This window comes from Elgaria multicarinata, chromosome 8 (genome assembly GCF_023053635.1).
Source record: "Elgaria multicarinata webbii isolate HBS135686 ecotype San Diego chromosome 8, rElgMul1.1.pri, whole genome shotgun sequence".
Classification (NCBI taxonomy): domain Eukaryota; kingdom Metazoa; phylum Chordata; class Lepidosauria; order Squamata; family Anguidae; genus Elgaria; species Elgaria multicarinata.
The window spans coordinates 75,505,371-75,519,100 of record NC_086178.1 but is presented as its reverse complement, the minus strand read 5'-3'; the positions used below and the strand labels follow the sequence as shown (position 1 = coordinate 75,519,100).

General features: G+C 43.0%; 1 protein-coding gene across 1 annotated transcript in view; it reads right to left on the bottom strand.

The window, feature by feature from the left end:
- The window catches only part of DOCK1 (dedicator of cytokinesis 1), a 427,979-nt gene that overhangs the window by 181,960 nt on the left and 232,289 nt on the right, over nucleotides 1-13,730 (bottom strand). Inside the window, exon 28 of the mRNA XM_063132809.1 lies at nucleotides 13,625-13,726. Coding sequence (XP_062988879.1) covers nucleotides 13,625-13,726 — 102 coding nt within the window. The remainder of the gene's footprint in view (nucleotides 1-13,624; nucleotides 13,727-13,730) is intronic.

Genomic DNA, 13,730 nt, shown 5'->3' with positions numbered 1-13,730 from the left:
TTGGAAGATGAATTTACATATACTTTCCAGACTGGCTTACCTACTTTACTAATCATAAAGTTGGAGGAATAGATTATTGGTACTAATTTGCTGATTCAACTACACATGCTAGATCTATTTACATTGGCCCTTTAGTCTCAAATTATAATCAGAAAATATCCCATCAATTCTGTTGAGAGATCAGCTACACTGGACTCCTCCTTCAACTGTCACCTGGCAACAGCTATTCCATTAAACTACAGCAGAGGGGATGATGGGAAAGCAGGGCCATTCCATCAGTCTACTGAGATCCCAGCTACATTTGGCATTTCTTCACACTGAACTGTTTCCATTCCAGCTGATCATTAGAAGAATGATTAACTTGAAGAATTGGTGCTTGAATTTGCTTGTTTCCCTCTTTCTTCCTCATCCCTTCCTTTTCCTTTTGTGTTCTGTAAGCCTGCAGGCAGAGACTTTCTCGTTTCTCTTAATCTTCTGTAAGCTTTTTGTCTGAAGAACAGGATCAAAATGGTTCGGAAATATAAAAGCATTTATACATTGCTCCTTATTTTAAGAGTTGGCACACCAACACCTGCCTCATGGAGCTCATTGTCTAGCCTCCAGCTTCCTGCCCTTTGAGCTTCTTGAAATGACCTGTGGGATGGAGAATACTAGACTCGAGCACTTAAGGCAGCGGTTCTCAACCTGTGGGTTGGGACCCCTTTGGGGGTCGAATGACCCTTTCACTGGGGTCGCCTAAGACCATTGGAAAACACATATTTCCGATGGTCTTAGGAAACTGTATTGACTGAACTATGTCATGTATCATCTTTTGTATTAAAGCTATTGTTATGTATTATTTTCATTAGCAAACCATCCCATGACAATGGATCGTGTAGAGAAGAACGAAAATAATTTTATGGTTGGGGGTCACCACAACATGAGGAACTGTATTAAAGGGTCGCGGCATTAGGAAGGTTGAGAACCACTGACTTAAGGGAACATAATGTGCTGCTTTCATTAGTGATTTGTTCTCTCTCCATTCCCACCTACTTTCTTTCAAGGTAAATCCAGGCCAGGTTGCTGGTGTACTACCCCACAGGAGACCTCCTGGAACATCCCTCCCATGTTGCCTGGCTCTGACGAAGGACAAAACGCCAGACAATTTAGTCTGGATGGCTCTCTGAAGAGCTGCATTGCCTTTTCCCCTCCAAAAGCCAATGCATTGGGGGGGGGGTTGCTGCTAGCTAACCTTCCCATCCAGAACTCTGTGACTTCCAAAATCACCTCTCCCTTGCTACACTTAAGCTTTTAGAAAGCCACCAATGGGTCCTTTAAAAATGGTCACATTGCAGCACAGGAGGCCTGTTCAGGAAGGGGTGCTGCTGGAAAGTGAAGGGCCAACTCTCCCTCCCCGGTCCTGTGACCCTCCCATGCTGCATTTAAGGCTTTTTCACCAATGGGGGCTTTTCTTGGTGCTGCTGTTTGGGTGGGTGGGTGGGCTAACCCTCCTAAATGCTGTGCAGAGTTGACGTCAGGATCAGTGGGGAGGGTCTCCGCCCCTCATCTCCTGCTCGGTTCCATATTTCTGGAATGTCTAAACAGATGGGCAGTGGTGAGGGGGGTTTGCAATGGACATGGGCAGATGCAACCTATTTGCATTTAATCAAATGAGAAAAGTATAACTGTTGCTTTTAGTGTTTTTTCAGACAGGAGGGAAGTCACAGGGCTGGGAAGCAGAGTCACAGCTGCAAAGACGCTCTTACATGGACAATACTGATTTGAACATGGGGTTGGGGGAGATGGACTTATGAAGATGCAGACTTTTGAAGATGCAGACTTCTGAACTTGTGAAGAATCAGTGTTTAGCAATGGGATGGAGGCGGCTCTGAACGTGCTGCTCGGAAAACATTTAGCCCTTTCTATTCAATCCCCATGTGCACACACACAGGAGAGCAGTGTAACCCCTTTCCACTCAATGCCCTCTCCCAGTGTATAAACAAACGAGAACAATGTTACTGTAGCTTTTACAGGAACATAACTGACTTCCATGGGGTGGGGATCTCCAAAGATGCAGACTTCTGAACTTGTGAGGAAGCGTTTCATTTCACACCAAGAGAGGGGAGGGGCTATGCCAGAGGGATGGACAGCCATTAACATCCCACAAGGCTCCACCCACCCTTGCAAACGGCATATAGCATTATGCATATAAAGACCCTTTCCAGAGTTGGAAAGGGATATGGAAACAATGAGTGTTGAGAAATATGTCTGTGAGGATAAAAGAAAATTATTACAAGCTTGTCTGGAGGTGGTACCTAACCCCTGTGAAATTAAATAAAATAAATCAGATGAACTCAGCAATATGTTGGAGAGGTTGTCAAGAGAAAGGAACGTATTTACATATGTGGTGGGAATGTGAATTTGTACAAAAATTATGGAAAATGGTGTTTAAAGAGATAAAAGAAATTTTAGGAATGGAGATTGAAGAGACACCTATTGTGGCATTATTATCAGTTTATGGAGAATTGAATTGTAATCAAGAGACAAAAGAATTGATAACGAATTTGTTAACAGCAGCAAAACTAATAATATCTAGGAACTGGAAGGTTCAAGGGGATTATCATATAGAAGATTGGTATACAGAAATATGGGACATTGCTGTTAATGATAAATTAACATGTAACATGAAAGTTAGAAGAGGAATGATAAAAACGAATGATTTTGAAGGAATATGGAAACAGTTTTTAGAATTTGTATTATTAAAGGGGAGAAGGAAAACATCTCCAGAGGAAGTAATGAGATTTTGGAAATATGAATAAGATCCCGTGGCTGGAGGGAGCACATTTATGTTAATTATGATTATGTTAAATGGAATTAAGTTAGAACATATGTTTATTAAATTGTTTACTTTATATTATTGTGTATTATGGGGTATTGTTTTATATTGTATTGTTTTATTGTTTGGATGTTTATAAAAAATAAAAACTATAAATAAATAAATAAATAAATAAAAAAGACCCTGTTTAAATCCCAAAAAGAATCTAGAACAGGAAGATGCAGTAAATCGTGAGAGAAAATACCCCATTTGAAGACGCTCTTAGTTAGCAATCTTGTTGTCATATACTGGAATAACTGTTTCCAGACTGTTTTCAGAGGCAGCTCCATGTGCAATGCATTACAGTAGTTCAAACTGGAGAATATTAGGGCATGGTTAACTGAAGCAAGTCTATGAATGTTGAGACAGAGGCCTTAGCTAGACTTAAAGTTTATCCTGGGATCATCCTGGGGTCATCTCTGTTCATGTAAATGACACACAGGATATCCCAGGAGCAGGCAGGGATGACCCCGGGTTGACCCCTGGATAAACCTTAGGTCTAGCTAAGGCCAGAGTCAAAGCTGGCATACAAATCTAAACTGCTTAAATGCCACAGGGACCAAATACACCCCTAGTGACAAAGATAGTTCAATAAGCACCCACAAAGTAGTCCTTTAACGGAGCATAATCCCTACAGTACAGATGAACACCAGGACAGACAAACTATCTACTAACAGGACCTTTGTCTTGTCTGGACTGACCTTCATTTTAAGCTAATTGGTCCTCATTTAGTCTATTAGTCCTCCCATATTACTGAAAGGGTCTCTAAGTTTCTCATGACCTCAATGCAAATTAGAAAAAATAACATTACAATCCTCCTGAGAGAAGGAACTCACCAAGCTGCATTTTGTTTTTATGTCACTTTTTATCTGTCCTTTGCATGTTTTTGTGTTGATTTTGCTGGTCTGCAACCGTAATGAATAACAATAACAATGAATTTAGTCTATTACTGTGTCAAGGTACAGGCTAGCACCATCACTACCTCATCTGGGGTTCACAAAAAAGGAGAAATAGTTGTGGGTGTCATCTGCGTATTGATGTCACCATACTCTAAATTGCTAGATTCCTTCACTCAGTGGTTTCACGTCAATGTAAAACAACATGGGGATAAGATAGAAGCATGTGGGACCCCAAAATATAGATGTCACCAAGTCAAGCAGAGATCACCCTGTACCACATTCTTGAAACTACCATCCAAATATGAGTTGAACCATTCAAGAGCAGTTACCTATTCCCCATCTCAGACAGCCTCTCCAGAAGGATACCATGGTTGATGATATCAAAAGCCATTGAGAGACAGAAGAGCGTTAGATCTCTCCATGACTCTCTCCAAGCAGAAGTCATCCCACGGTAAACAAGGGCAGTTTCAGTGTCAAAACAGGCCTAAAGTTCAACTGAAATGGATCAACAAAATCAGTTTCATCCAAGACTGATTGTTCACCAGCGCCTTGCTTACCAGCTGATGGCCAATTAAATCATCCAAGACCAAGGTAGTAATTTTCAGAAGTGGTCACACCACAGCCTTCTTTAAGGCACTTGGGACCAAAACTGTCAAATAACAAGGCACTTACCACCTCCTGAACCCAACTGGACAATCCACTCCCTGCTAGATCTAATAAGCCAAGGGAGGCAAGGTTCAAGCGCACAAATGGTTGGCTGGACTGGGCTAGGCAATTGTGCACATCCTTAGGTCTTAAAAGCTTGAAGTCATCCAACAAAGAAGACCACATGGTACTGTAGATATGTTCACTGACAGGTCTGCATTAAGTATGATATGGCGATCATGGCAGCTGCAAGCAATTTTCTAACATATATAGACTATATGAGAAGGGAGATAAAAACAAAACAAAATCCATGGGAAGTATTTACTTTCCCTGCATCCTCAAACTCTATACCTGTCTCTGGATAACACAGGACTTTTTCATATCCCCTTGTAAATTTATTTATTTATTTATGATATTTATATACTGCCTTTCTGCCAAGACATTCAAGGCAGTTTTCAGTTTAATATGAGAACAAACAAAAATCACAAGTGGTAAATTAATAAAAGAACAGAGCTATCTCAGGCCAATGGCATTCTCTTTGACAGCTGATGGCTTTGCTTTTTCTTTTTTGCCTTCTCTCAGGGCACTTAGGTGTTTAAGTCGGCCCAGGGGAATTGAGAGAGCGGCTGGCTATTCTCTGTGCTGTTGGTTACCTAAATGCTGATGACGAGAGTGCCCTGGTCTGACTTTTTTCTCTTCTGATGCGGTTGACACTTGAACTATATAGTCAGCACTCCAAGCAGCTGCAGGAACATTCCTGATGGCTTCCCATATGTATCAAATAGACAGCATGATACACCAGGACTAGTGCTCCATTTTCCTGAATGACCAATACTGGCCCTTGCATTTACCATGTGATCTGGCTAACCCTCATGGGAAGATGATGAAAATGGAGAACTGAACAACTACTGGTAGCATCTACACAGCTAAAAGAATGTATGATGCACACACCCTTTTATAGTTCGAGGAGAGGGCACATTTCAGCAACAGAGCACAAACTTTATACAAAGAAGATTCCCACCTTTAATCCTAGGCAGTTTCAATGAAAACTATCTGAATAGCAAGGCTGGACTGGGTTAGATGTACCAACAAGTGTGATTCTATATAGAGCAGCTTAATGGGTCTGCATACATAGGGTCACTAAGGCATTCATGTCTGGGATGAAATCAGCTCTGCTTATATGGAAAAACCACTTCTGAAAAAGCAACCATGTGCTGGGCCAAGCTTTCCCCAACCTGGTGCTCTCCAGGTGTGTTGGACACACCTGGAGAGCACCAATTCACATCATCCACAGCAGGGGCCAGTTTGGGGAAGGCTGTGCTAGGCTGTTTGTTGTAGTCTTCAGTTGTAGTCTTCAGGCTAAAATGAGGTTTACTAAGTGAAAGGAGAGGAGGCCAAATGAAGCTAAAGATCAACTGCTTTGTATCAGAAAGCAGCTATGAAAGTAATTTCCCAATAGTATTAGGGTCAGTATGTCAGACTTCCAAAGCAATACTTAAATGGACACAATAGGCAATTAAACTTTCAAAAATGAAACTATAAGCTTGACCCTCTCTGAAGAAGGTCTACACAGAGATTTCATTTCCAAGCTGAAAAACAGCGGTCTATGTTACTGTGACAGTTAATTTGAGGTACTAAGAGTAACGGTAAGCATAATCATCAGACGTAAGTTCCACTGAAATTAAGAGAACTTACTTTGGGCTGTGAAAGCCCCAGAGTTATTGCCTGTGAGGGGATAGCAGAAGAAAGAGAGAATGTTGTGATCCATCCAGGTTGTCTCATGTCAAAAGGGATTCTGTGGGGCTGGAAAAGGTGCAGAAAGTGGCAGCCTGAAATGGTCAAGTCATGTGGTCAAGGAATAAAACTTCCTGACTGTTAGTGCAGTACGACAATGGAATTACCTAGGGAGGTCGTGGGCTCTCCCACACTAGAAGCATTCAAGAGGCAGCTGGACAGCCATCTGTCAGGGATGCTTTAAGGTGGATTCCTGCATTGATCAGGGGGTTGGACTCAATGGCCTTATAGGCCCCTTCCAACTCTACTGTTCTATGATTCTAATCAAAAAGGCTGGAGCACCATGGAAATACTTTTTTGAAGGACAAAATAAAATACGAATTCTGATAATAAATAGGTAAATTGAACACTATATTTTCCCTGTTTCATTGGCCAGAGCCAGTGTGAGACTAGCAGGTGCACCACTATGAGCGCTAGTTTACATCTTATACAAACACTTTGAAAAATATTGTTTAAAATATTGTCTTGACAGCTTTTGTTTTAAATAGTGAGCGCCTGTTTTATCCCAGGGATATTTCTGATTTATTGATTGATTTATGAAGGGGCTAGGACACCCCTCCTCTGCTGTTAACATCCAGCTACCATCCCCTCCCTTTCCACGATTCCCCCTGGGCTTGGGGCAGATTCCATTCCACAAACACATGTACATGCAGAGCCAAACAGGCCTGCCTCTCTCTCTCTCTCTCTCTCTCTCCCTCTCTCTCCCTCAATCTCTCTCTCTCACACACACACACAGACACACACAGACAGAGAGACTGATACAATGGACAGAAGCAGCAGCAGCCCTCTGCTTCTTTTCCATGGCCAGAAAATTATGCCGTTCTCTTTCCAACCAAGGGAATGAAGCAAGGGCCCCCAAAGAGGGGGTGGGGGAAGGAAGACTATGTATTTATTTTAGTTAACAGTTTTTTAAACCTCTTTTCAGGATAAATTATCTCACAGCATTTGCAATAGTCAGTAAAATTACATAATAAAAACAACATTAAAATAGGGAAAAACCCAGCAACACATAAATCACTGCAAGATGAAACAATCAGATAAAACAAATTAAAATATTAAAAGAGTGGCAGCTGATAAAACAATTACAGCATCTTAAATCATCCAAAAAGATGGCTGGAAGGAAAAGGTCTTTAAAGCCTTCTTGAAGGCCAACAAGGAGGAGACCATATATATTTCCTTGGGAGAGTATACCAGAAATGTGGTGCCACCACAGAAAGGCCCTGTCCTGGTACTTGCCAGCCGCTCTTGCTCATAGACCAAAGAGCAGGGGTTCAGGTGCCAATGTTAAGGCTCGGGCAGGTGGTCATCAAGTTAACTTAGTCCCAAACCATTTGGGACTTTGTTAATACCAGCACTTAAGCTGGGCTTGGAAACAAATAGGCAGCCAATGTAAGAGGCCCGGAACAGATGTAATGTGATCAGAATGCCTCGCTCCAACAGGCTTTCCTGCTGCCACATTCTGCACCATTAAAATTGCCAGATCATCTTTAAGGGCAGCTTCGCATAGAGTTCATTGCAATAATCCACCCTGGATGTGTCACTGAGGTGAGATCTGCCTTCTCTAGATAACGCCGCAGTTAGCGAACCAGCAGGATCTGCTAAAAATCACTCCTGGCCAATGTACACGCCAAGCAACAGAGTGGTGTATTCACTTGTTTCACTGAAGGATGTGAACAACTCAATCATGCAGCAGTTGCTCTATTGTTTCCAATTACGCTACAGAATGTGCAGACACAGCAGCATGAGGCTTTTTCTGGGTTGCCAAGCAAAAGAAAAATCTGCCTCATAACCACAGATTTCAGCGAGAAAGTTAAGCAGGAGTTCCACACTACTCTCCCACTGGAAAAAAAAACACAGGTTGCTTACTTGGAACTGTGATTCTTTGAGTGGTCATCTATGTATTCAGATGTATGGGTTCTGTGCCTACACAGAGCAGCATTCACAACATTCTGGAGCGCTGTATAGTTTTTGGCAGGAGCCCTTCCTCTCCATGCTCAGGTGTGGCTCCTGCTAGCCCCACTCAGTTCCTTTTCCACTCCTTTTCTTTAGCTGCCTCCACAGAGCTTGGAATATTCTCCTCATCTTGTCTGAGAGCCCTCTTGTGGGAGCAAGGCTGGATATCAAGGTGGAGAACTCTGCTGCTCAAAACTATCCCCTTGATACTGCTGGGGTTTTGATTTGCACGAGTTGATGCCATTGATTTTCTTCATTAGCATCAGATGCACATCCAGTGGTGCACTCATCCTCCATTGGGAAGTCTGTCCCTCAAGCGGTTCCTTCACTCGAAACTGAGGGTTCAATGCCAGTACCAACCAAAGCAGTCTATGGCTTGGCCTGCACATCAAGAATCCACTCACTCTCCGGCAGTCATTTTCTTTGGACAAAGCCTATGAAGGTGAAATCCAAGCAGGCTCTCCCAGTCCAGTGGGAATGAAATCATTACATGTTTGGCCACAGGTGCCATAAAGCCCATCACACCTGCCCAGAAATCTATGGGCTTCTATTCCCATCATTTCATAGTACTTCAAAAAGATGGTGAGTTGCATCTTATTCTCAACCTCAGAGGAGTCAGTTGGTTTCTTTGTCCAAAGATGTTTTGTACTTTCCACTATTCTTCCCCTACTTTGCTGGGGTGACCGGTTCACCATGACTGACTTGAGGGACAGCTATTTCCACATTTCCATCCACCCCCCTTCCCTGATCTGTGCTGGGACATTGTCTCTTGCAGTTTTGGTTCCTTGCTTTTGGGCTTGCTGCAATCCCAAATGCATTGTACTGGTATCACTTTGCTTGAAACTGGAAGGCTCTTGCTCCATACCTTCCCACTGCATTTTATGACCACTCCAAGAGCTGATTTCTTGTGGTGTTCAATCTCAAAAAAGAAGAAGGAGAAGGAGATTGCAGCATTCTAGTACACACTCCAACTGGGGTCCTCCAGTCTCTTCATTGGTGGTCGTTCAAACCCAACGCGATGTAATAAATGCCGTTTTGTCTGCCTTGCCCACCCTGGAAGAACATCTGAGGAGAATGTTCCATATACTGCTGCACAATGGCAGACAAAAAGGAACAGAGTGAAAATGGTAGGAACCACATCTGAGGATGTGTAGTGGTGAGGGAGATAAGGCTCCCACCAAAACTATGCTCAGCTCTAGAATGTTCCAAATGTTGTTCTGTGCATGTGTAAAATCTGTATGTGTGAGTCACAGAGACCACAAAAAAGAAGAATGTGATCTGAAAGTGCTTAGCTTTACCTGGTTTCTGCCCTTACAGTTTCTTGACTTTTTTATTGTAATGATGCATCAAATACAATTAAATGTGATTTTATGAGAAAATAACCTGCATACTATTTTCCATAGCATGAGTTATTTTATTTAATACATTTTGGGCCCTATTTTTCACTGCATACTATTAACATCCCTACTGCTTGTGAAACCTGAACATATACTACTCATTTGTACTTAAAGATATTTGTAATTATTTTTCCATTATATTAGATTTTCATATAGCTTGTGTAAACTCATATGTAAATCTATCCTTTTCCAAGAGGTATTTATTTTTTAAAAGATGTCCAAACCTGAACATTATAAGTTAATCATGGGTTAAACAATTCATAATTAACCTAACTACTAATTACAGGTTATCTTTGAGTTGCTTAAACCACAGTTAATGGCCGTGGAATGCACCATGGCAAATCATGGATTAATTAATGCATGAATATTACATGCGAACTGGGTATTTGTTTTTAAATGTACACTGAGATGTTTTAAATTGGAACCTCAAAATGTAAAATGTGAAGTAGCAGATGAGGTGAGATGAACAGTTCTCTCAATCCAGAACCACAAGACTGGCCCAAGACATTTTGCTGCCTGTGGCAAAGGACAAATTGGTGTTCAACAACTAATCCATGCACAGAAGCCTACTGGACTGGCAGTTCAACGCTGGCAGCGGGACAGCATCCACCACTATACCTAAGGCTGCAAGCTAGTTTAGGAGGACCTAAACCATTGCCTATCCTGAGCCCACTCCCCAATGAGAAAAGGCACGAGGCAAGCAAAGCAAATTCAATGATGGCAGACGTGCCAGGAGAATCATGCTCTTATTTATTATTTATTTAGAATATTTATATACCGCTCCCCATTGAAAAATTTCGGAGCGGTGCACAAGATAAAATGAAAATAAAAACAGAATAAAACAGTTAAAACAAATGCAAGGGGGTGTCATTTAGCCCCCCCCACACACACACAATTATGGCTGCCCTCCCCTGGTTTATATAGGATTCATGATTTGCTTCAGGTTTGTGGGGTGGAGGCTTGGGCAAGAGGGCCTTAGTAGAACCCCTCCCTGAGTGGGCTCATCTCCTCCTCAGCTCTGTCCCCACTGCCTGCTACTTGCTCTCTCCCTCTGCGCTCAGTTTGTACCAAACCCAGAGGGAGAGTACAAGGCAATTGAAGGAAGATGTTCTATCTCCTCACTTGTCACTACTTGCACACACATTTCTATTCTGCCCAATAACCAAAGGTCTCTGGGCTGTTCACACTTCAAGAGGGCAGGTGAGCAAGTAGTGGCAGCAAGGAGCAGCAGGAGCAGCAAGGCCAGGAGGATCTTGCCATTGGCAGTGGGGGCCCTGTAGTGGTCTGAGCCTCAGCAGTTGCCCAACAATGCCTACCCCTGATGCTGCCTTTGGTTGCCATTTCAAATGCATTTGCAAAACTTGAACAAAAGTATAACAGGCTTCAGTGCCTGCCATAATTATCTCTTCTTGGATAACATCCAGGGTAGATCACTGACTACATGGAACTGCCTATGAAAGGTTTTCAGAAACTTAAACTGGTTCAGAATATTGCAACCACATTAATTCGTGGTCCCCAACAAACTGGACACCAGTATTAAAAGTTCTTCACTGGCTCCCGGTTTGTTCCTAGATACCGCATAAATGGCTGGCTTTCACTCTAAAACAACCTGGGCTAGCATAGCTAAAGGACTGCCTACTCTCACATGAACCTGCTCCCATGAATCCAGCTGTGGTCCTAGTCCAGGTATCTCACCTTCAGAGGTCAGGAGAGTGGCTACCACAGTCTTTTCTGCAGTATCACCCCCATCCCCCGTGAGCTTTCCCACCAGGCAGTGGCACCCACTTGGTTATCTTTTAGGCACCAAGTGAAACTGCTTTATTATCCCAAGACTTTGGCAACACATAACTGTAATAGTGTTTTTATCTATTATTTCAGTGTAAGCTGACTTGAAGGCTGTTGGAAAGCCAAGATTCAAATTTCTAAAATAAATAAAATTCTTTGCAAGGACGGAATACTTTAATTGCTATTGTAGAAGACTAAGATAGGGCAGTTAATTGATTTTCAAGGCTTAGTTAATACTGATATCCTGGAGAGAACAAAGGTGAAAGATGCCTAAATCTTTTACACCCCAGAACTGAAATGTGTGGCCTCGTTTGATTCTTTACTGCTTATCTATATTGATAAATATTTATGTCTTTCTTTGACTGGCTGAATTTGAGGCGCTCTCTTTGTGGAATTAAGTCTTATTCAGCAATGATCCTTGTGAAATATGGCTATAAAATAATATTAAAATAGCTTTCAGATAAACTGAAAATACTTTCTGATTTGTTGTAGTTAAAATTGCTAAAAACAGAAAGCCACCGCTAGATAAATATATTTTCATTTGGGGGCGGGGAGGGGGGAAACCAACCACATACACAGAGAAACCATCATGACTAAACTGAGATGACGGCATGATTATGTCAAGAAAATGGACAATTATTCCTCTTCAGCTATATATTCCCAAGTAAATATATAGAACTAGAGAATATTTGAATCATGTCTGCAATAAATGTTGTTTCTTGCCTCTGTCTCTACAACATAGCCAGAAGATTCAATTCTCTTTCTCATGCACACCCTGTTTTAAAATGCTGTACCACAGAACTCAACTCCCCTAGGTAACTGAGCCTGTAATCTAACACAGTTGATCAGACTTTAGGTCATCTGCTAATTAATGGATCTCAGCCAACAAGTTTGGTTCTTACTTTGCAGCATGCATTTGCCATATGGCAATGATAGTTCCAGGTCATTAGAGAGGTATCTACTTAGCTATAAATTCCCTTCTATTATGCTCTAATTAAGCTGTACTATACACTCAGAAGAAAAGATTAGAAAGAACCTTGAGGAGTTTGACTCATTACGGGTATTAATAATCAAACATATCTTTAAACCCAACTCATGTGGTGATATTGTTTAAAATGTCAGCTATATAAATAAAAGAATAATTAAATGAACTAAGGGCCTTCCTAGACCTGCCGGCTTACGCCGGCAGGGAGGCAAGGCCGAGGCGCGCTAACGTTAGCGCGCCTCCCCCACGCTTCCAGACGGCGGAGCCGCAGGGAGGACGCAAGCCCTGCGCATCCGCCATTTTTTTTTGTTGTTTAAAGGGGCCGCGGGTGGCCCGAAGACTCCGGGAAGGTAAGTGGCTGTTTTATTTTTATTTTTAAAACGGGGGGGGGGGGCGAAGGATGGGAGGGTGGGTGGCACGGGGGGAGGGCTGGTGCAATCGCGCCGCCGCCACCCGAGCAAGCAGCCGAGCGGCGCTTGCCCGGGCAATGCCCGGGATGGGGCAGCATTGCCCGGGCAAGCGCCGCTCAGCTGCTTGCTCGGGCGGCGAGCGGCACGATCGCACCCCCCCTCCCCCTGTGCCACCCCCCCTCCCATCCTTCGCCCTCCCCTCTCTTCTCCCCCCCGCCGATGGGCATAGCGCTCCTATGAGCGCTGTGCCAGGTCCGCGGCTTTTCGCGGCTCCTCGCGAATAAGCGAGGAGCCGCGAAAAGCCGCGGAAGTCTCCACACTTCCCCCAGCCCCGGCCTGAGGCCAGAGCTGGGGAAAAAGCGCGCCATAAGCAACTTAGCTTATGGCGCGCTAGACCAGGCCTCACTGCGGCCTGCCACCGGATTCCCCTGTGCGTCATCTGGACGCACAGCAGGGAAACCGGGTTGGAAGGCGCGCTAAGGCCTGGTCTAGCAAGGCCCCAGGTAAATGCTTTGGGAAGAGTAGTATGTATGGCAATCTAGAAACAAGAAGGTAGAGTGATTCAAGTAACAGAATGTTAGCAGAAAACCTCCAAGCCAATTCTCTGGAAGTAAATGCCCAAACTCGTGAGTCGGCTTAAACTCAGGTATGGAAGTCAGCTGTATAATATTGTTGCCCCAAAACTTCACTATCTTAAGCCATATTTTTAAATTCTGTCTTTCCTTGAGGATCCTTTGAGTTCATTTAACATAAAGGCAATGAAACAGTCTTTGCCCTTGGCTCAGTCGTGCGGTTCCCATAATAACATTTTTTTTCAGCATTACAACTTTCTTTATCATATAGCAGCTAAAACAAAAACAAGAAAACCAACAGCAACAACAAATGTTTCAAGATGAACTTACAACAACATCAGATCTTATCTTTCCAAAGGTCTTGATTAAATGAGCATAATGATAGTCTTCCATTTGTCTTAAGATAGCAGTCATGCTTGCAACAAAATTTCCCTGT